Genomic DNA, 22692 nt, shown 5'->3' on the forward strand with positions numbered 1-22692 from the left:
TCCTGGCTGAACTCATGCACGGAGAAGCACCGAAAATAGTGTGCTGGGCTCACCTAACAGGAGCACCAGGAGGCTTCCCAGAGAAGGAAATACCTTTTCACAGAGCACACAGTTGGCCTGTGGAAACCATCCCCTTTACGCTGCCTTTAAAGCCAAGAGCTCGGCAGGAGTCAGGCATTTTACAGATGACGAAAGCTGCAATAAAAATGATTTTTTTAAGCTTTGGCAAGGATAGAAGCCCTCGGTCTTCAGAGACAACCCCTCCTTGATAGTTTTGAGAAGGAAACCTGCCTTGGAGGCCAAATCACTCCCAGATTGTCATCTCTCAGCCGTCCTGTCCGTTCCATTGAAGGACCCAAAGGTGGCCCTTGTCTGCAGGGAGATAACTCCTTGGCCATGCAGCATGCGTGTGATGAAAGCAGCTCTGTGTGCAGGATGCAGCCAGTATCATATCTGTTTTATTTTCTACTTCATATAGCATTGCTCTGCTCCCCTAGGCAGCTTCCACGTGTATTTCAGACCAAATCCAAGCTGACAATGACTGCAATCTGCCCTTGTCCTCCAACTGAGCAAGCCACAGGGGGTAAATAATCACCTGAGGAGCGTCCTCTTGCAGGCACAGTCTCGCTGTCCCCGTGTGAGCCTATAAAGAGGGTGTGTGGAGCATCTCCCAGGCTCCTGGCACACAGCTGTGCATGCATTCGCCAGCGATGGGAGGCTGAAAACCCTCCTCCGTCACCCTTCATTCACAGCCCACTCCTCATGAATTGTCTCACGCTTCGCCCCCAGACCTGCTGGATCCAAGAAGCCCCCGGCTACTACATCTGAGCTGCCTCGTTTTTCTGATATTTGCTGAAAGCAATGCTCCCGTGTTGCAATATCTGCCCCAAAGCTGCTTTCTGATAGCCCAGAGCTGCTGCAGGCTGCAGTAGATGCTGCTGGGTGCTCGCTGCTGCTGGCCCCTGCTGTCAGTGCAGGTTTTGCTCCTGACACCTGCAGCACCCTTTTCCCTCTGCAGGTTGTCCTCACCCCAGCTTTTCTCCTTGCCTGCAGCCCTGTGCCATCCCACCCTCGATACAACGCTACCTTAGTGGTCTGTGCCGCAGCACAACCTCCACAGCGTTAGGCACTGGAGCCTCAGGGTCTCTGGGCTCCTGACTCCTTTCCATTTCCAGAAAGAGTCCTTTGCTCTGAGTCCCTTCCCTGTGAATAAACCTTCTCCCCTCTCCCGTACCGCAGGTCTCTACAACTCCATGGACAGCTGGATGATCGTCCCCAACATCAAGCAGAACCACTACACCGTCCACGGGCTCCAGAGTGGCACCCGCTACATCTTCCTCGTCAAGGCCATCAACCAGGCAGGCAGCCGAAACAGCGAGCCTGCCCGCCTGAAGACCAACAGTACGTGCCCCGGGGGCTCCTCGCGTTGGGGGGGAGGCGGAGGAGCGCCTGCAGCGGTCCGAAGGGGTACGGCGGAGACCGCAGTCGTCTCCAGCATGATGGAGACCCCAAAGTGACCCCTCTGCCCCGGTGGGGCTTTTCTCTGGGACGGTGTGCTGCCAGCCCCGCAGCTCCCTGGGGCAGCTGGGCTTTTGGGGGACGAGGGGGGTCCGGCTTCCTGGTCGCTTCAGATCACAGGGCTGTATGTTTGTGGGATGATGTACGGATGCGAGACGTCAGAGGGAGCAAATAAGTTGGCTCATCGGGTTTTTGCCCAAATCTGCCTGCTGCATGACTGCATCTTCCTGACGCTCATCAGAAACCCTCCTGGCCCCAGCGAGCGCAGTGCTCTTTCGGGTTTCCCTCCCTGGTGCTGCAATCACATCTGCCTTGAGTAGGCTTTCAGAATGATTTATTGCCTCCGCCTCCTCGTTTTCTTTGCGAAACCTGTGCGACTTTAAACAAAATGAAATTAAGTGCCGTCGGTGCACTGGTGGGGATAGAGGGGAGTTGCTGAGATGCAGACTCCAATCCAGTTCTGCCTTGTTTATTAAAATTGCATCCCTCCTGCGGCTGCTGTTTTTAAGAGCTTTCTTGTGCTTTGAAAGGTGCTCGCTCTGGAAATAGGAAATTGGGGACTTGACAAGCCAAGAGCGATGATGTGACACAGCAGTGCAGAGGGGAGCGAAGGCGCTTTGCTTCAGCAGCTCCCTGGGGACAGGGCTTGCTCCTGTGTTTTTTTAAGCGAGTGTCAGTCATCGGAGACACGGGCTCACTGCTGAGTGCTCCGCTTCGCAGCTGAACTCGATTTAGTAGATTAAATAAGTGCCCAATCGGGTTTTGAACTCCCCTTGTCGCTTGGATGTGTCTGCAGCAGCTTCCTGCATTTATAAAATCTAGAGCAGGCATCGCCTGAAGCGCTACACAAATTATTCTGTATTGTCGTAGCTTTGAGGAGCTCCTTTCTCGGGAGCGAGCGGCCGTGGGAGCGATCCCAGGTGATGGAGGCGCGATCCTCTCCGCTCTCTTCGGGCTGCTGGTGGCCAGCCCCATCGCTCACCTCGTCTTTCAACCTCCTCTCTTGCTGTCTGTTTTTATGCACTCAGAAACTTGAACTTCTGATGTTTTCGGAGCAGCGACTCGTGATTTTGGCAGCAGGGATGAGCTCTGCATGTGAAGAGGGCTCGTTGGCCAAGCTCGGACAAATTTATGAGCGATGCCCGGTAGCTTGACTTCAAGGGGGCTGTGCCTGATGCCCTCCAGCCTGCCCACAGGGGCAGCATCCATGCACCTGGGTGGAGGGGACCAGAGAGGGGCAGAGCCCATCTGGGATGGGGAGATGCAAGAAAAGGGGACTGCAGGGATCTGGGCAGGGAGCTGCCCCATCTCACGGCCATTTTGTCCTGCCCGATGTCCGTGGGGCAGGGGGAACCAAGGAGGGGGTCTCCCCTTCCTGCATGCCAAACCTCAAGTACCCGGGATGCCACGTAACGCTGAGTGTCCTGCACAAATCGGCCCTGGGGTTTTGTATGTGAAATCAGTGGAGATTACTTTAATTCCCCGTAAATTGCAGGTGATTATACCCAGCGTGGTAGCGGGGGGCAGGAAAAGTTCATCTTTCAGTGGGTGCTGGAGAAAACCCCATCCAGGGATGAAGGGTGGTCCCTTGCCCGAGTTTCCAACAGAGAAATGGGGCTAAAATTGGGATGCATGAACCTTCGTGGAAGTGTCAGCAGCTCAACGAGGAGAAGGGCCAATTAGCATATTTCACAGCCCTCTTTCTGCTCCTGAAGTGGTGTTTGGAGAGGTGCCTTCACCGCCAGAGGGTCAGGGTCAGGACACATATTGATTTCTGCAGCATCAGCGCAGGCACTAAATCCGTGTTCCCAAACTGCCCGAGCAGAAGAGCTGGGTGAAATAGTTTTGGTCTAGTGACAGAAAGAAACCTTCCTTTGCTGAGGCTGGGCTTGAGGAGGTCTTGTTTGTTAGCAAGTGTCCAAAAGTGGTTGAAACTGCCAGAATACAGGGAGGGTGCAAGTGATGGTAGTAAATAAAGTGCATGGAAAGTTCTTTTCATGGTCCTTGCCTTGACTGTTGTGGACTGGTCTTATTCTCACTCATGTTTCCATCCCTTCCTGATCTGTGCATCTCTTGTGAGACCTCCTGGGTCCTACAGTGCTGCTCACATCCACGTCCCTCATCCAGAGGAGTGGGTTTGTCATGGCACAAGCAGCTCTGCTCTTAGCAGCAGGAACGTGTTAGTGCTGATGCTTTCTAACAAGCAGGGTGAGACGCGTGCAATCCCAAAGCAAGCTGTTCGGTACGGAGTCTGTTGGGAGATTCATAGGTTTGGATGGACTTACTGCTTTCCTGCGACTCAGCAGCTCAGCATTGTGGCTTTGCTTCCTCGAGGTGATGGGAGGACAATAACCGCTGCTTTCCAGCTCACTGTGCCATGGGTCCGCTGCCCTGCCTTTGTTAGCTGGCTGGCTTCTGGCTGCAGAGCTGCTGACAGAGCTGGTGGACCAGGTGGATGGTGCAGCTGGAGGCTCACAGCCAGCTTTTGCACCTGTGCACTTCAGTGCTGCTGGCATCTTAGGTGGCTGCCCAGAGTGGACACACTGCTGGCTCTCCTCCCCTGCCCATGGAGAGCAAGAAGAGCGAAGAACGCAGAGCTGGCACAGCGAGGAACTCTGGCTTGGTTTGCTCTTCCGCTGGGCAGAGCGGGGCGGACACCTGCAGCGAGCACAGAGATTGCTTCTTGAGAGTGGGAGAGCCTGCCCACCCGGTCCTGTCTCTCTGCAGCATGCTTTCAGCTGCAAGCAGTCCCCTCCGTCCCTCCTCCCCTCCCTCAGCCCCTTGCCCTCGCCACGGCACCCCTGCACGGACCCAGCCGACGGAGCAGCTTTGCTGTTCCTCACCCATGCAGCTGGATGTCAGGTTTGTCTCTGTCTTCTGGGCATCGTGGTGCAGTTGTTCCTGCAGCATTTAGCCAGCCACAGCTCATGTAACAACCCACAGCCCATGCCGGCTGTCCCTCTGTGTGGCTTTTTCAACGTGCTGCAGCTGGCACGGTCAGCGGGACCTGCTGAGCTTCACCAGCATTTATTCTTTCCACGAAGCGTCGAGAAAAGAAAATCTGGCAGTGCTGCTGGCCCTTTTCTTGCCAAGTACTGCTTAGGTAACAGAGAACTAAATGCTCTTTCCTGCACCCAGCATGGGGAAGGGCAGCGTCCGTGCTGGGCACGAGGCTCTGCCTGGCCCCTGCATCGTGGACTCGATTAACCTTTCACATCACGCTAGAGGCAATGTCCGCCCGTTCCTGTCTTTGGTCTCGCGTGCCCAAGGCCAGCCAGGATTTCCTCCTCTCGCTGCTCTCTGTCTGCAGATTGTCCTCGAGCCCTTGGGCCAGGATGTGCCAGCACCAGCAGGCAACAAGGGCTGGACCCGGTTTTTCACGCTGACCTTAGAGAGGGGTCAGCTTCATCAAAAGGATGCGCCCATCTCTCTGCCGGTGGAGCCGGGTATTTTTGTACCTCCCTTCCTCTGAGCTTGTCTCTTCGCATTACTGCTGGGAAAAGGCAGATCTCAAAATATTCAAATAGCTAGAGGAGAGGGTCACTCCCAATCTCCAGCTTTACTTTCTGGCCTCTCCACTCATTTATCTTGCAAATGGGGCTCCAAGGAAAATAAACACGAGCTGCCGGCGTAGTCAGGGAGCAACGCAGATGAGCTCCATTACGGAAAGCTGCCTTGGCTCACGCTGCTGTCTGTTCACAGCATTTCCTAAGACCTGGTTTTGAAACAGCCTTGATGGTAGCATTGGTTGCGGTGTTTCACCTCGCAAGCATCATTTAGCATAGCTGAAAATGCAGGAGGGGTGGCTGGTTGTGTGCCACGGTGTCTGCCTTCCCTCTGCAGGTGACAAAGCCATGGTTTGAGTTGGTTTTGATTGTTGAAGGTGTTCTGCTGCAGCTGCCCTGTTCGCTTCGATTTGTGCTAAACTAGATGAATCCCTCTAGAAATCCTATCCGGGCTCTATATGCTATTTATATGCTGATGTGACAGGGCCAGGTCCCTGCTGTCGCACATTGCATTTGCAAATCCGAGAGGACAGGATTTGAAAAGCACCAGAATTAAGTCGCCTGTGCAGCTGAATGTCATGCCTGCCGTCCCTGCGTTAGGCAGCACATGTGGTCACGCATCTGCTCGTGGCAACCCAAAATGTAGCTAGCCCCTTCCTACCCGTGAGCAAGTTGTTGGAGGTTTCAGCAGCACCAAGAGCTCTTCCACCTCCCGAGTGCAGCCAGCCACCTTCGGAAGGGTTTTATCAAAGCGAGCAGGGCGGCGAGTGCGTGTCAGTTTGGCTTCCGTGGGCTGCTAACATTACAAGGGAATTGGAGCTGTGTTTCAATCCAGCCTTAAAGATCTGCAGGATCCATCAGACTTCATTGTGTTGGTGGAGCAGGAAGCCCCAGGCTGTGCACTCGTCAGCTGGCCCTGTGCTCTCCCCTTGCTTCCAGACTCAGCTAAACACAGGCTGGACCCAGCGCCTTTGATTTGCTTCCACCACCGCGTGCACAGCCCAAACTGTCTTCCCCAGGCATCCCAGACCTTGTTTGGCAGCGGAGAAGTGCCGAGAAACCTCGGGCATGTTTCCTGTAAAATGTAATAGCAGCCTGCGTGCCACTGGGAGCGAGTTGTGTTGTCTGCTGATGGGGATTTGGGGATGTGCTCGACACTGCATTACTTCTTCTGTGATTCAGTATTGTTATACCAGCACTTCAGGGTCTACTCTCCCTTCACTGTGCTCGTATAACTCGCATTACTGCTAATAGAGTATGGATCTGTTGAGGGATTCAGGCAGGCTACATGCCTTGCCCAGACTTGGTTCGCAGTGCTTGATGGCATCTTCAGTGCCATTTCCATTATCTGGTAACGTCCCCCTCACTCCTCCGCAACGTTTTACACCATTAACAGAGGGCAAAAGGGAATTGTTGTGATGAGGAAATAATGCACTTGAATGGTGCAATGTGCAATAAAGAGGTCTGCAGCATTCCCCAGCGCCAGGATGACACATCCCAGGCTGATGCATTGGCTTATTTCTCCACATTTTTGAGTTTCACACCCTTTCCCTCTGTCTGGTCTGGGAATAAGCCCATGGTGCAGATGCTTCTCCTGTCCCTGCTCTCCTCTGCCTCGCAGGTGGTGCTGACACCCTGGGTGGTGGCTTCCTTGCAGTAGCCACTTGTCTCCCCATTCCAGCAGGGCTGGGGACACTGCTGCAGGCACCAGAGGCACGGAGCATCACCAGGGCAGGTGGCTTATGGATCAGCCTGTGACAACGGATGCGCCAAGGCACGTGGATGTACCTCAGCATCCTGCTGGGCATCCATAAGTACAGACCATTCACAGACCATAAGCAGTGTCTCTGGCTACTCCGATAGCACCCGTGGCTCATGGAGAATGTCCAAAGAGCCTGGGGCAGATGTTTCCTGCCACATTCTGCCTGCACAATGACGGTAACAGACACAAATACTGACGCATGTGTCCTCTTCTAACAGGTCAGCCTTTTAAGCTGGACCCCAAGATGGCTCACAAGAAGTTGAAGATCTCCAATGATGGGCTGCAGATGGAGAAGGACGAGAGCTCCTTGAAGAAGAGCCACACTCCCGAGAGGTTCAGCGGGACAGGGTGCTATGGCGCGGCAGGCAATGTCTTCATCGACAGCGGCTGCCACTACTGGGAGGTGGTGGTGGGATCCTCGACCTGGTAGGCAGCCCCCTTCTCTTCCCTCCTGCTCCTGGAGGCCCTTGGATGTCCCCAGAGATGGCATGGGACGTGCTAGGGTTAAAGGCAAGGGTTGTTCATGATTAGAAAGGTGGCTGCTGTTGTCATTGCTGGACCTTAAATCCAGGTGGCTGTGGGTTTCAAGAGGTCTGTGAGCTTCTCTTTGCTAGAAGCCTGTGGGTCAGATCCAGTCAGGCTGCAAGGTGAAGCTTTACATCCTCGTTTTTCTCACCTGCTGACCCCACTGATGCCTGCCGGGGCTCAGATTGCACCTTGATGGCACCATCACTGGGTGCAGGCTCTCACATGAGCAACTTGATCCTGTGCAAGCAGCCAAAAATGTGTACAGCCTGTGCACGCGGAAAACACCCGGCCGATGAGTGACGACCCAGGCCGAGGCTGTTCAGGGCTGAACCAATTCCTTCTTTTCCTGTGCAGCTCTCCAGCTGAAGGCCAGCATCACTCTGAGGGCGTTAGGGTCCCAGCAGCAGGTGCAGAACAGTGCTGGTAGGAGCTGATCGAGTGACTCGGAGCCAGCCCAGGGACCCGTGTCTTGGGGAGGCTCACAGCCAAGATGCTCAGATCAAAGGTGGAGCAGGACCTGCGTGCGGCAGGCAGTGTGCCTCCCACTGCCCTGTGGCAATGTGGTGTCCCTGTGTTGCTCTGCTTAATCCCTACCGGAGCACCCACAGCCAGGCTTGCTTGGAACAGGGCTCTTCAAGCATTTGCTCGCAGGAGATTGGGGTTGGGCTTAATACCACGCTGAGGTCGCTAAGCAAAGCTTCTCCCCTCTTCTAGGTACGCCATCGGCGTGGCTTACAAGTCAGCCCCCAAGAACGAGTGGATTGGGAAGAACTCCTCATCCTGGGTCTTCTCCCGCTGCAACAACAACTTCGTGGTGAGGCACAACAACAAGGAGATGCTGGTGGAGGTCCACCCGCAGATGAAGCGCCTCGGCGTCCTCCTGGATTACGACAACAATGCGCTCTCCTTCTACGACCCGGCCAACTCCCTCCACCTCCACACCTTCGAAGTCTCCTTCATCCTGCCCGTGTGTCCGACGTTCACCATCTGGAACAAATCCTTGATGATCCTCTCGGGTCTGCCCGCCCCGGACTTCATAGATTACCCAGAGCAGCAGGAGTGTAACTGCAGGCCCCAGGAGTCCCCGTACGTATCAGGGATGAAAGCCTGTCACTAGGATGCTCAGCCCTGCCCGTGCCCCATGGTGGCACTGGTGATGCTGGTGGGTGCTGGTGGTGGGTGCCAGGAGCCTGCCAAGCTGGAGAACCGCCGTGCAGCCGGAACGCTCCAAGGAGAGAGGACCCGCCTGCCTGCCCGCCCACAGCTCATCTTATTTTTAAGGGGAAAGAGAAAGAACCCCTGACCACGTCTGAAAATAAACTCCTGTCGGCAAGCTCAGCGCAGTCGTGCACAAGGCTCACGCAGCATCTTCGTGGTGTGCGCCAGGCTCTCCCAAGGCAGATCATCACACGGATGGTTCTGTTTCCCCTCGGGGGTTGGAAAGGCTGGGGTGGGGTTTTGGGGTGACCTCCTCGGGTGCTGCGGTGAGCAGGGGGACGACTCGTGTGTCTCCGCACGGCACAGGTTGGGGCTGGAGGGGTTGGCTTTTTGGAGACCTGCAGAGCCAGGTGAGAACTGGGCATCATTTGCTGGTGAGAGCTTTCTGTTTGGCCAACATTTGGCAGCTTCCCTGGTAGGGTAGGTACCGGCGTGGGTAGGTACCGGCATGGGGTAGGTAACTTGCACTTGGAGAGGCCCCCATGGGGGAAGCAAGGCAATGGGTACGTGGTGCATTTCTGCTGTTCCCTGTGCTTGGCTGGGGCTGCAGTCCCATGCTGGGGGGGTCCAACCCCCACCCCTCCGCCCCACCGCTTCGGGAGGTCCCAGTTCACCAGGATGCAGGGAGGCCCCCATCGAGCACTCGCTCAGGAGCTGGTCAAGGTGCATGTTGCCCCCGGCACAGATGCTCCTCCGTTAGCTTTGCATCGGGTATCCCTGCAGACACTTGTGCTGAGCAGAGGGACACGTTTTGCCCAAAGACCATCTCTGTGCTTTGTGACCCAAAATCTCAATTTAGGACCCCAAAATCTCAGCTCTTGGTTTCTGGTGTGAGCCATGGTGGTGTGAGCATGGGGCTGTCCTGTTTGCTCTGAGGCAAAAGGCTGAATCCAGCCCTGGGGCCCCAGCAAGCTCCTGAGCTGCCACCAGTGCTCCCAGTAACCACAAGCACCAAGTCCCCTGCAGATGGGGCCAGCAAGGACGTCAGGCAGCACAGTGGCACGGAATGTGCTGATGCTCGAGCTTTGGTCCATGGTATTTGAAAATCCCTTTTTCTCCTCTGGATGTGGTCCAGCCTTGGTGGCATCACACATGGACTGAGACCTCCCAGCTCTGCCAGCCTTTTCCTTGCTTTTTTATTATTATTATTAATTATTATTATTATTATTATTGCAATGGGGAGAGACCCCTGGACCTTGCTGACAGGAAACTACCTCAAAGCCCAGCCTTGGAGGGGTGGGTGGCCGGTTCAGACGGGGTGACAGCACTTAGAGGCTCTTCCCACAGCAAGGAGCAGGCACAGGGGCTGTGGGAAGGGGTCCCCACCAGCGAGCCATCCTGGGGGACTTGTGTCATTAAGGGCATCCAGGCAGAGCAGGTATACAAAGAGCCCATTCCTCAGCACAGCATCCCTCTGCTTAACCGGGGTGACATTTTCAGTGACTGGTTGCCCAATGCTCTGGGGAGAGAAGAGGAAAAGGGACATTGCCACTTGCACTGCTAAGTCAAGTTTGCCTCCAGTCTGGGCCGCTTTCCCATTGCTCGTGGGCTGGTGGTGCTTGGCAGGGGCTTGTGGCACACGGTGCGTCCCTCCCGAGCAGACAGACCAGTTTTATTTGCTTTAGGCCCCAGCATTTGAAAGCACGGGGTGGGGATTGAGCAGGGATTGAGCTGCCGTTCCCTGCAGCTAAGCACACAAACACAGTTCATTTTAAGAGGCTAAGTTGCCATTTTCGGTTGGATGTATTTTTCCAAAGCCACATGGAGCTATCAGTAAAGTCTTTTCCCCTTGTGCTGACCTCAGCCAGGGCTGCTCGCACTGCATCACCCTCCAGCAAATGCCCAAGCACTGGAGATGGATTTTAGCTTTTGCAATCCAGGTGCCAAGCTTTCCGCCGGCACCGGCACCGCTTTGACCGGCTTATTGCTAGCGGACTCAGCGCATCCAGTAAAACACACGAGCCGTTAATGTGACATTTGCACCTGATGAAATTGCACTAATCGTGGCAGGACCCCCGCACACCTTAGCGCGTGTCTTGTCCCGCGGCGGGCAGGCGGATGAAGCGGGGAGCCCCGCACCCCAAAAGCGCAGGCCTGGGGTGGGAGTGACGTCTGGGTCACCCACGCCGTCCTCTCCTGGGGGTGGAAGAGCAGAACCTGCCCCAGCACTGCCAGGGGGGTGGGAGCAGCAGCCCCCTCCCTGCCCCTCCGTGCGATGCTCCCCCGCTGCCTCGCAGCCTTTGCCCCCAGCCCGTGAGTGAGCCGTCCCTTTGGCCAAACCCGTCCGGCGCACGATGACACGACAGCGGCTGTAGCTAATCCGAGCCCCTTGGGCTGTGCAGCCTGCCGTTATGAATGAGCACGTTTCCCACGGCCCAGCGGAGGGGCAGGAGGCAGGCAGCGGGGTCCCCGTGGGGCTGGGGGTGCTGTTGGCCCCACTTCTCCTGGGGACCCCGCTATACAGACCTGGGACGTGGTGAGGCCCTGGTTACCGTGCCGCCCGCCTGACTCTTCTCTTCCACGTGTAACATACTCATTTCTGGGGGAGGGTTGCTTTTCCTTTTTATGTTTTCTTCCTTTTTTTTCAGTTTTTCTTTTTGGCAACTCTTTTGTTAATGTGTATATATATATATAAATATAATATAATATATATACGTTACTGAATGTGTCTGTGTTTGGCAGAGATTGTGTGGCGTGTGACATCCGTGGTCCACAAAATGCTCCTTTTGGCCATCACCAAACCTCTGAGAACATGCAGACTGCAGACGTCGGGGTTACTGAGTCAGGGGCATAGCAAGAAATCAGTCACGCCGAAGAAAGGGCCTTCGCTTATAGCCCAGGATGGGGATGAGAAGCCTTCCTGTTTGGCAAAGCCCCTGAGAGCACAACAAGCTCCACGGGGCAGCTCAGCGGGAGGTGGTGGGAGGGTTTGCTGTCCCCAGGGCCAATGCTGTGTGTCCCATGCGTGTCCACGAGGCTCTGCAGGCAGAGCAGGGGGAGACGCATGGTACCATCCAGCAAACCGCATTTCTCGTCCTGAACTGCAGCACAGGCTCAAGAGCCCAGGGGGGTGGGACAGGTCATGCAGGGTGCTGCAGCCCTGTCCAAAGAAGTCCATATGCAGAAATATTCAGCACCCTGCTCGCAGCCCCTGGAGGGTGTCGTGCAAAGGCATGTTGTCCACATCTTGAGGACACCAAGTGCTCCAGCCTGCCCTCTCCCAAGGCTGCAGGGGCTGCTGGCAATCCCTGCATGCCAACCAGGTGCTGTGGGGACCTTGTTTCTGCTGCCCAACAGCCCAGAGCCCCAGGAGCTGTGGGAGGGCAGGGATGGAGCCCCTGCCCCGGTGCAGCGTGGCTGATGGCCAGCTCCTCTACTCGCTGCCCCTCATTTCCCCTTTCTGCTACCCATGCCTCTGTAGCCGGAGGGCCATGCCAGCCCTCTGGAGCCACCCAGTCCCAGCACAGCCCTCCAGAGCACTGAGACCAAGGTGAGCAGAGCACTTTGCAGAGACGTAGCTGGACGTGGCCGCAGAAATGTCCCCTCACTGCCTGGGAGGTGTCAGCAGGGAGTGGGGAGCCCCAGAGCTGCCCCGCCACAGGGACGTGAAGACATACAAGCCCATGGGAGATAGAGCCTGCCTTTGTTGAGCATAAGTGCCTAAAATATTTATGAAGTGGAAAACATATGGTGCAAACCAACACTGTAAAATTAAATATTTCTTACTTTATTCCTTTGCTCTAGGCTTTTTCCCATTAAACATTAAATGCCAACACACGGAAACTGGCCTCAAGATTGAGTAGCTGCTTTAATTATGGGACAAACCTGTGGTATTTGCAGTACCTCAGACAGCTGCTTTTGCTGCGTGGAGCTTACAAACACAGCTGTAAAAAGCCACTGGTGGGGCCTGTTGCTAGCTCTCCTGCTTCTTCCATGCAGTACTACCAGCCTGAAGACCCCACTGATCCAGAGCCCCACAACAAGCTCCCCACAGCCTCAAGGACTCACAGCCTACTATGTTTCTGACTCTTGCTTTTGGAGCAAATCCTGCAAAGCCCTCCCATACGATGCCAAGTATGTTAATGAGGTTGCTGATCGCATGACCCTTGTCTTTGGCTGGCGATGACTGTTCAGGGCAGAAGCTGGGGGCTGCAGCTCCCCTGCATGGCAGCACGTGCCTGAAACACCAAGAGAAGACTTCGGTTGACCAGGAACAGATAGCACAGGACAGGGAAAGTCAGGGGTCCTCCTGTGCGTGGCTGTAATCCAAGGTAGCCAGGACACACTGCCACTTCTGATGCCTGGGGACCAGCTGGAGAACCTGCTCTCCAGCCCAAACAGTGGTCATCATCTACTCAGCTTCCAGTCCTGGAAGCGGCTGTGTGTGACTCCCTGGGCAGCAACAGTCGGATTCTGCAGGGGATCCTAACTTAGCCACCGGGTAGCTCGGCCCTTGCCATCGGCTCGGGCCTGCACTGGGAAATGGGTGCTGATGATGGCCGTGGGCTGGAGGTGATGGTGGGCTCACCTCGAGTGCTCCTGGCTTTCCTGGCCCCCTCAGAGGGGTGCCAAGGAGCCGGGACTCAGGCTGGGTGCTGAGGGTGCCTCCAGGCCAGGCAGGGAGGGCTCCGCACTCATGGGGGGGAGGCCTGGCGGCCTGCAGCCTGCGGCACGCGGGGAAGGGGAGCACGGGCACTAGGAATCACACACACAGCAGTTTAGGTCAGAAGGGACATCTACAGGTCATCTGCCCCAACGTGGGAGCTGCGCAGCCCTCTGAGGCAGATCTGGAGACTGGGAAGCCGATGGTCCTGGCCAGACCTGCAGCTTTGGTGACCTGGCTAAAAGTTTGCGGAGATGCACTCTGGCTTGAAGGTGAGGACATGTCGAAGCAAGAGGGTGGCCTAGCACACCAAATACCTGCCTCAGCCCATCCTTTGCAGACTCTAACCATCTGGCCAGGCCCTGGACTCACAGATTTTTGGCCTTCCAGTGAGGGATGAAGATGCTGCTGAAGACGCCATCCCTGCTGTGCTCAGATCACAGATCTCTTCTGTGGTCCCCTAGCCGCATGCCTGCTTCAGGTAGGATTTCAAAACAGAGGCTAAATAGGAAATGAGCCTAACGCTGCTTTCATTAACAGCACTGGGAACTTTGCTACTGACATCAGCAAGACTGGAGATATGCCTCAGCTCTTGAAAAATGCAACCCTTTCTTCATATTTAATGTCTACTCAGTCTTTCAAGTTCAAGCAAATACTTTTCAGCCATCTGGGAGGTACCAGTAAGTGAAATCACGTTCTGAAGCATCTTCGACACTCCTTCTCACATTGGTAATTCAAATGAATGGCGAACACGGGTTAGCAAAGCTGGAGCCAGGAGCTGGGGTAGGGGCAGCGACCACAGTGCCCAGCAGACTTCACGACAGGCTCAGGGAGATGTGGGCAGCTTCTTTGGTGGCCAGAGGGCCCGCATCAAACATCTGAAGCAAGAGGAAGAAAACTGGAGATCAGCCACTGAAGCCTGGAAACTTGATCCCTCTGAAACAGATGGATTTTTGGAGCCCTTGGGTTCACACTAGGGATTTGGTATGTACCACATTCATTGAAACCTTTCAGCAATCCCCACACCACCCTCTCAATAAAGAAATAAAAAATTAAATAAAAATTAAAGGCAAGGACAAGGACAATAAATGAGTGAAAAATGTGAGCAGGTTTTCCTTTAATCTCAAAATTCCCCTTCCAAACCCTACCAAATCATAAACAATGTGACTTTTTCTCCCCCCCACCTTTTTTTTTTTTCTACTTGGCCCTAACACAAGTCCTAAAAAGAGTGCAGTGCAACACTATCACTGTTGACCAGACCCTGCAGTAGAAGAGACAGCAGCCCTACACCAACCCAACGAGTAGCAAGGGCATGAACAGAACAAGACATGGTTGCTCCTGAAGCCTGCACAAGGGGACGCAGCTCCTGCCCACAAATCAGGGGCAAATCACACGCACTGGCTGGAAACACCAGCTGTGTAAATCCCACTGTCAGCTGGATGAGGGTGGGCACTGCGGGGCAGCAGCTGCTCTGCACATCTCAATCAGCAGAGCCTTTCCCACCCTCGGCACTCCCATGCCATGCAGAAAGCATAGCTCATCCTTTCCATGTGGGCTTTTGGTTGTGCTTAGCACCGTGCTGGCAGAGCAGCTCACAAATATTCATTTGTTCCCGGAGCCCCCACGAGATGCAGCAGTATTATCTCCGCTCCGCAGAGGGCTGGCACCTTAAGCACAGCAAGATTAATACAGCTGCTTTCAAGAGTGTCGGCGATGCAGGGGGCTGTTTCCCGGGGCTGTTAACACTTTCAGAGGATGGTGTTTAATGTTTGCTGCTGAGATTGACTGAGCATGTGGAAATGCCATTTTCGGGGGCTTGTGATCTGGAGAACTGGGACTGATTATTTTTTTTAGAGGGGCAGTGAAGGTTAGTGCACTTCGTGAATTCCACAAGCAGCTTTTGGATGTTCCATGGTTGTTTTTCGGTAGAAGATCATTGATTTGTGTTACACCAGTGCTAGGAGGTGGGTTTTGCCCTGGCATTTTTCTTACACACAGAATGCCAGGCACCTCTCCTGGCTCTGCTCATTTTTCCACCCAAAACTGCAGCCAGAATATGCTCTACGCAGCACATCTGTGTGTCAGCTGAACCCCCAGAAAGTTATTCTTCTTTGGCTTGCACCCAGCTCTCAGGGCCACTCAACAGCACCATTGCCACGGGACCTGGTTTGCCTCCTTCATCAGGCACAGCAACTGCAAAATGTTGGAAGGGAGGAATTCTTCAAGCCATGAACAACTTACGGGCTTTAGCACAGGAGACACAAGCTTTCTCAGGGAAACTGCAATGGAGGAAAGCCAGGGATCCTCCTGTGCATGGCTGTGATCCAAGATGGCCAGGACACATTGCCATTGTGCTGCTGGGGAGCAGATTAACTGCTGGTAGGGATCAGAGATCAGCAGACTGGGTGTTGGTGTGAACAAACAGCATTTGCCCTTTTTCTGAATAAGCCTCAGCACTGCAAAGGACGGGTGTTAACCCAGATGCCTGAAGAGCTGCTGGGAAATGGAAGCTTTGGAAAGGGATGGTCTCAGGGGTGCTGTGCATCACACCCTCCCTATCCTTCCCCTCAAAGCAAACAACAGGAGCCTCCATCACTCCAGAAATTGCTTCGTGTTGCCTGTATTTATTGCGTTAATCGGGGAAACTGGATGAGTGCACCCAGGCCCAGTGTGGGCATGTTCCCTCCAGCCCCACCAGAAAGCTGGGCATGGCCCCGTGCTCCCCATCCACATTTCCTAGAAGCCAGAGGAGGCTTTACGCCATAACCAAGCGTAATTTCTGGCTGACTTTATTGTCATGAAGCAGATGGCGCTCGGCAGAACAGCAAGGAGGTTTTCCCTCCTTCTTGCTTTATTTGGAGCCCTTCTCCATTAACCTCTGGTTTCTAGGAAACAATATCTTTTGTGGATGGGCACCTGTGAAAGTCAATTTAAAACCATTACTGACGTGGCAGGCTGCTTCTTAGAAAGAAAAAGACTTTGCTGAGAAGATGAAATTGGCTTTGCCGCTGCTTTCCAGGAATCCGCTTTTAAACACACAAGGCTTCAGTGTCACACGCACAGCAATTCAAACTAGAAATTGCTTCCTCGAGCCAACCAGGAGGGGAAACATTGGCCTGCAATTTTGGGGTGGGCTGAAGGGAAGGTTAATGCTGTTTTGGGAGCCTTGTGTGCTTTGTTTGTTTTGTTTTGTTTTGCTTTGCTTTGCTTTGTTTTGTTGCTATTATTTGCTCTGGAGTTCATGAAATAGGAGATACGAAAAAGCTCCCTTGCCAGTGCTCAACATCCCCCTGCCTGGGAAGCTGCAAAGCAAAGAGACAGGACAAATTATTATTTTTATATACTAAGTGACATCAAGAGACTGCCTCATCTGTAGCTGTTCACCAACAACAATGGCTTGCACTGAGATGAGATAATCCAGTCCAGGAGTACAAAGCTGCAGTCCCTCCATCCATGAATGAACATTCCTTTAACCAGTGAATTAACTCCTGGTTGGGGAAAACAATCAAACAGAGAAAGAAAAACAGAAAATACTGTTTTATAAATGGACAGAATGGAAAATTACACACTGGAGCAGCTAGCTGACAGACTGCATGGGGTAAATGATTTACAGTGTCTGATCTGGCCCCAAATTAGTCCTCCTTAGCAGAACTCTAACTGAGATTTTAAATATTCATCTGAAGTGCCAGCCCCTAAAATTGCCAGTTCTTGACCATTAACCACGGCAAAACACGTAGCTTCACTGTGCCTGCGGGTGTGCTGAAACGGGGCTTACAAAGAGTGGCACCTGACGTCTGCTGGCGCCTGGGGCAGCGGGCACAGGGAGGATCACCAGGACACACAGCCCCTGGTGTCCTCTGCTTGAGGAGATCCCAAGCACCAGCCGAGCCACCCAGCAGCGCACGTGCCACCCTGGTCCTGTTGGTGCTTGTGTCCTGGGAACATTGAGGCAGGACTGGCTGCAGCATCCACCTGGTCGGCGGTCACAGCAGGAGCGGCACCAAGACTGAAACCCAGAAATGAGCCCAGTTCTCCATGGCAACGAGGAGGAATTGGGTCAGCTGGAGGAGGTGAGCGTGCCCAGGAGCTTTAAAAGCAGACACCCAGCCTGAAAAGCAGAGCCAGCCCTGGGGACAGGGCTGGGAGCAAGGAGCACTGCCAGGGCTTCTCCGTGTCAGCGTGGGGACTCTCGGTGGCTCTCTGGTGGCATGGAGCTGTGGGTCACCAGGTGCAGCTGTGCCGTGTGTGTGCACCTGAAGCCTGCATCTTGTGCTCTTTGCTTTGCAACTTTCGTGCAGTTTTAACAACCAAAGTAAGCACTTTACAGCAAATTAAGCAATTATACTTTGAAAGCCATGCAAAAATTACCTGCGAGATTCCCACAAGGCCTGCCAGAGCCAGGAATTCACCAGCACTGCAGGGAGGCATCAGCACTTTGGGGGGGATTCAGTGCTTTAGATGACACTTGGGCTCTGATGTCTGATGTCCCTGGGCTCTGATGTGACCCAAAATGTGGCAGTCACTTGTTGCATCTTTGACCTTCAACTGTCATTAAAAGGCCTCATTTCTGCTCCCAGCTGTCTCAGCATGTGACCTGGAGATGAATAACTCCTCTTGAGCAGTACCTTCATCTGTAAAATGTGTTTCTTAATGCACCTCTACCTGGTAATGCGTTAAACACAGCAGCTTGAGAACCGAGGGGAAATGCTGTTGATGAAGTTACAGTGCTATTTCAGCTCGGCAGCACACAGTGACTGCACAAATGCTATTTAGGGGTGGTTAAAGGGATGGGAGCCCTTTGCTGAGCATCCCTGTTGAGTGGGGCATGCCAGACTCCTCTTACATCTTTGTGGGAAATACCTATGTCCTGAGGAGCTCAAGGTGGGACCCTCTCTCTGGACTGTGGTTCAGTGAAGACGAGGTAAGCAGATCTTCCCATACGTGCAGTCCCATGGGAGATGGGATCTGCTTCCCCACATGCCTCCTGCACAGCCCTGCTTGCAGGCCTGCAGCTCCCAAACCCATCCTGTACAGGCTGTGCTCAGCACAGGTCTCGCCCTAACTCCTTAAAATGGGTGCCCCTTATGTCCACTCTGTCCTTTCTTTCTGATTCACAGCCACTCACTGCCAGTTAAATGGGAGCTGCTGCTTCAAGGAAGGCTTTCAGCAACAAAAGACGTCCATTTTTTTTAGAAGACGGCGCTTAGACAGGGGTAGGTTCAGCAGCTCAAGCTGAATATGCTGCAGGGTTGAGCACAACTCCGAGCAGACCGAGCTGGAGGACCCAAGCCTTTTCAGCTGAGGCTTCACCATCTCCTGGATGCCCTGCACAGAGCTGCGGTCAGACAGTATGGGCATACCAAACGCTGGCCTTGTGACTCCCAAATGCTGTCTCAGTTCAGGAACTCTCTGAAACAGATGAAACAAATGGAACCTTTACCAAAATAAAAAGCTTCTAGAGCCAGATGTCACGCCTGGTTGTGGAGTCCCTACAAGCAAGTCTCCCATAGCTTCTCTAGAAGGCATCCAGCACGACGGCTGTCAGCATCGTGTTTTGATGCGGGGGTCACTCAGCGTGGCTTCAGGTGGCAGCAGTTGCCTTGTGCTGGCCTCTCCAACAGAGGTGGTTGCTGAGGTTTTCCAGCTCCATGCTCTTCAGAAACGTTATCGTGACTGGTGTCTGCCCCCTTGGACAGGCTCCTGCCTGGCTCAACAGCAGCCAGCCCAAACCAGGTGGGAGGGGAAGGCTTCGTGGGCATCCTGTCCTGAAATCCCCCTTCTCAGCCAGGGCTTTACCATGGCACATCACCAATGACGTTGGGTTGCATTGCGTTTGACCCCAAGAGATGCCCAGTCAAGCCATGGACCAGAGCAATCAGAAACAAAGGTAGTGAAGGAATTTGTAATTAAATTGCCATTAGATAGGTAACAGATTGTCTGACAGCTGACAGTGAGTGAAAACGCTCTACTCTGTCATGTTTTATCAGCATGAAAACCATTTGCAAGTGCTCTAATTACATTCCTAATTGCCAATGTGATTAGGGACCTGCAGCTGTTCATTAAACGTGTGTCACCCTCAGCCAGCAATCTGTAGGAGAGAATATTTAATTAATCAAATAGTGCATTGGATGAAAGCAGGAGATGGACAAACCTGGAAGCTGAATGAGAAGTGGAGGAGCCTTGCACCAAAAGGAGCTAGTGGGTAGTGGGGTCATCATCTTCCAGCTCTTGGCACCATGTCATACAACCTCTGTCAGAAGTTCAATAAACACCATGACAAAAAAGTCAGCTTTCTGTCTATATTACTCCCCCTGGAGCATTCCTGCCCTCATGAGCAGAAACTAACTTCTAATTCCAGCCAAATTTTTATCTTCCAGCATCTTATGCTCTTTATCTACAGGACAGTGCTCTCCTTGCTTCTGCTTCAGAGACAGCCTTGGCTCCCTCCTTGCTCCTCCCCCAGTGCATCAATAGGCAGTGACCGGAGTTTGCCCAGCCTGCACTTGAAGGAGGATGGAGGAATCCCGGTGCCCACCAGGTGCCCTGGTGCCCTCTCTGCTCAGCTCCTTGCCCATGACCCTGCATCTCTCTGCAACTCTTCCACCCCCAGTTCTTTCTCAAGCATGCTGACAGCTCGGATGGGGCTCGTCTTCTGCTGTTATGGGCAGAAGGGTTGGTGGCCCTTCAGAGCTCTGCTGTGCCATGCTTCCCCTCGGCTAACACCAATTAAACACTCAGGATTGCAGTCTTAGACTAGCCCAACTTCTTGAAAAATCCAGCCCATGGGCTTGGTGCTGAGCTTCCTCCAGGAGGTGGGGTCAAGAAAGGCTGTGATTAGCAGGCTGACACAAGCTACAAAGCCCCTGAATCCCTGCAAGGGCTGCTGGAGCTCAGGGTCTCCAGAGGGAAGGTAGGAGCACTTGCATGTGCAGGCAGGGGAGCAAGCAGGGGAGGTGGGCAGGGAGGTGGGCAGCCCTCTGACCTCTGTCTGGGAGCATCGTGGTGGCACGTGCCATGTGTCAGCTCATCTGAGTGAGCTGTGTCAGCCCTGCGGCGACACACCCAGCCAGAGGGTTATGGCAGTAAAGGCATCTTCCAGGAGAGTTTTCTGCGAAGTCCCATGGCTGAAGGGAGCAGCGGCAGTGACACAGGCAAGAAGAACCACGTCTCTCAATCTGGCAGCTGGAAGAAGAAGGGTTTGGAAGAGGTCACCCACAGCCCCAGCTGATAAGGCACTCAAGAGACCAAGCTGACTGCAAGCCCCTGAAAATCGACCAGGAGCAGCCAGTCCCATGGGCTAGGCTGGGCTCTGTGCACTCTTGCAAACCTGTGAAGTTTCCTCCATGGCCTCAGGAGGAAACGGCACTTTTGAACACACTGGCAGAGGTGTGAGACCATCCAAACTGCCTTGGCCCAGGCAGACTGATTCCTTCCTGCAATCGTTCTCCAGGCAGGGAGAAGAAGACTTATAGAGAAGATTCATCTGCCTCTAATTTTGCCGGTGGCAGAAAGGTGTGTGATATAACTACACAGACAGGCGCTCGCTGTGCCTCGTCGCTGCTGCCAGCAGGAGCTGCCCTGGGGACGAGGCAGTGGAGGATGAGCAGGTCTGCACGCTGTCACGGGGATTCGGCTGCAGAAGCTGCAAGCGTGAATGGAGCCCCCGGCATGGCACAAAGAAGCTTTTTCCTGCCTTGCTGGGCTGCTGTTACTACACAAAAAATAACGGCAGTGGGGAACCTTCAGACCATTGAATGTGCCCATAGACACGGTGGTGGGGCTCCATATCCACAGCTCCCCCTGCCCCATGGCCACACTCCCTGTGAGCTGACTGCTACTTGCCCATGCTAACGGGTGAGGTGCACTAGTGTCGTGAGCCAGCTGCCGATATAATGACACCAACACAGCTTCTGCTGCGTAGACGTGCCCTGAATAAGCAGAAGGCAGTAAAACAAGTCAGAAACAAAACAGAAACAAGTGATGAACAGGTCCTTGTTCTTTCAACTTACCTCCTGACTTGCTTGACCTTGACTCCTGTCACTTGCTCCCTGGGTGCCTCCGTGCCTTGGCATCGCTGGTGCGAGGGGTTGAGCAGCTCCATCTGCACCACCGTCACTGCATCCTCCCTGCGAGGGACACTTTCTGCTGGTTCCCCAAAAGGCAGACGGGGAGCATGGCCTCCTCCAAGTACAGGCAAGAGCACTGGGGGGACCACAAAGGAAAATGTCGTTTCTTGTTTTATCTAGGGTTTCCATTACAAAGCATTTCTTTTCCCTTCCCGTTTCAGGCAGCGCTTGAGAACATGGCTGAGAGGCCAGGGCTCGGAGGAGGCCCCCTCAATTTAAGAGCATCTCTTTGCTTAGCACCCCACTACATCCAGCTGCCTCTGCTCCCCTGAGCAGCAGGACGGAGAGAGGGAAAGGCACCGGAGTGCATCCAGATCAGTTCATTTCTTCAAATTTAACGTGGCCTGGTGCTCTTGCCTTAAAATATTCTTGATCACAACAGGGAGAGTCTTAGGAGGCTTCACCTTAATCCCTGTTTAATTTCCACTTAAGAAAATGTCGCTGTGGGTGTTTAATAAGAATTAATTCCTTTTTTTTATACAGTTACTTTCAATTAAACAGCCCCAGTGCTTCCTGGCTCTTCAAACCACCCTGAAGCGTGCTGAATCCTGCTTCCCATTCACTAACTCCAGCTCTGCTCGGCGTCACAGCTCAAGTTTCTGCGGCAGAGATCTCGCAGTGCTGCACAAGTCACCCCAGTGCCTGACAGATGCGGGGGAACTGGGGCTCCTGTGTAGACTGTGCCAGTTGTTTATCTGGGCTGACACCAGGCCCTGTCCCAGCGTGGGGGTCATTTTAGCCACAGCAGCCAAGCTGGGTGTGAAGGTCATGGAGCTGCCTGTAATCATCTATGAAGATGACACAGCCTGTCTGTGAAATTGTCACTGTGCCATTAGCTGTTGGCTTAGAGGGGTGTGATTCAGGATGTGGCTAGTTCTCCATATTCCGGAAAAACAGAGTATGTTCTCTCTCTACACTTAAAGGGCAGAATCAACTCCATTTGTTTTACAGTTTCACTTTCAATGACAGGACAAAGAACAGACCAGGACCTTGAAGGATCGCCAGGTCCACCCTTTGCTGGAAAAATGGATCCTAGATCCTCACTCAGCTCTCAAGAAATAGAGCCAAGCAGGGGAAGACTGAATAAAAACATGGGTCACTGGAAAGGCAGTTCAAAAAGTCTTAACACTACCCTCCAAGGACAGGGAGCCCAGACTAGAGATCTGCAAGCCTTTGCTGTGTCAGACCTCCCTGTCCTGGTCCCACTGGTCCCAGTGTCCTCCAGCTTTAAAGACTGCTTCCAGAAAGGGTCCCCAGCGCCTGCTGGGCAACCTCGTCTGGGGCAGAGGGAGCCCAGAGCCTGGAGCCTGGAGGCTGGGCAGGGAGGAACGTGCAACCACAAGGAGGAGGGGAAACGGAGGATGCCCCAGCACCTCTGCATCCCCCTGGCCATTTTGGGGACTCCTCACACGTGCTTCTGCAGGGCTCGCC

The 22692-nt window shown here is 53.8% G+C and overlaps 1 protein-coding gene and 1 long non-coding RNA gene across 3 annotated transcripts in view; one reads left to right on the forward strand and one right to left on the reverse strand.

Moving 5' to 3' along the window:
• MID2 (midline 2) overlaps positions 1–11186 on the forward strand; it is a 73517-nt gene extending 62331 nt beyond the window's left edge. For both annotated transcript variants that reach the window (XM_067004928.1, XM_048078043.2), the window contains exons 8-10: positions 1240–1401; positions 7005–7212; positions 8029–11186. In XM_067004928.1, the coding sequence (XP_066861029.1) occupies positions 1240–1401; positions 7005–7212; positions 8029–8431 (773 nt within the window). In that variant the 3' untranslated portion in view covers positions 8432–11186. The remainder of the gene's footprint in view (positions 1–1239; positions 1402–7004; positions 7213–8028) is intronic.
• Positions 11187–18814: 7628 nt separating this feature from the next.
• Positions 18815–21773, reverse strand: LOC136791846 (uncharacterized). Its single transcript, XR_010834717.1, has 3 exons — positions 21145–21773; positions 20118–20317; positions 18815–19385 (listed from the first exon to the last, which is right to left on the reverse strand). It is a non-coding gene; the product is annotated as an uncharacterized lncRNA (long non-coding RNA).
• Positions 21774–22692: the final 919 nt, after the last annotated feature.

This window comes from Anser cygnoides, chromosome 13 (assembly GCF_040182565.1).
Source record: "Anser cygnoides isolate HZ-2024a breed goose chromosome 13, Taihu_goose_T2T_genome, whole genome shotgun sequence".
Taxonomy (NCBI): Eukaryota; Metazoa; Chordata; class Aves; order Anseriformes; family Anatidae; genus Anser; species Anser cygnoides.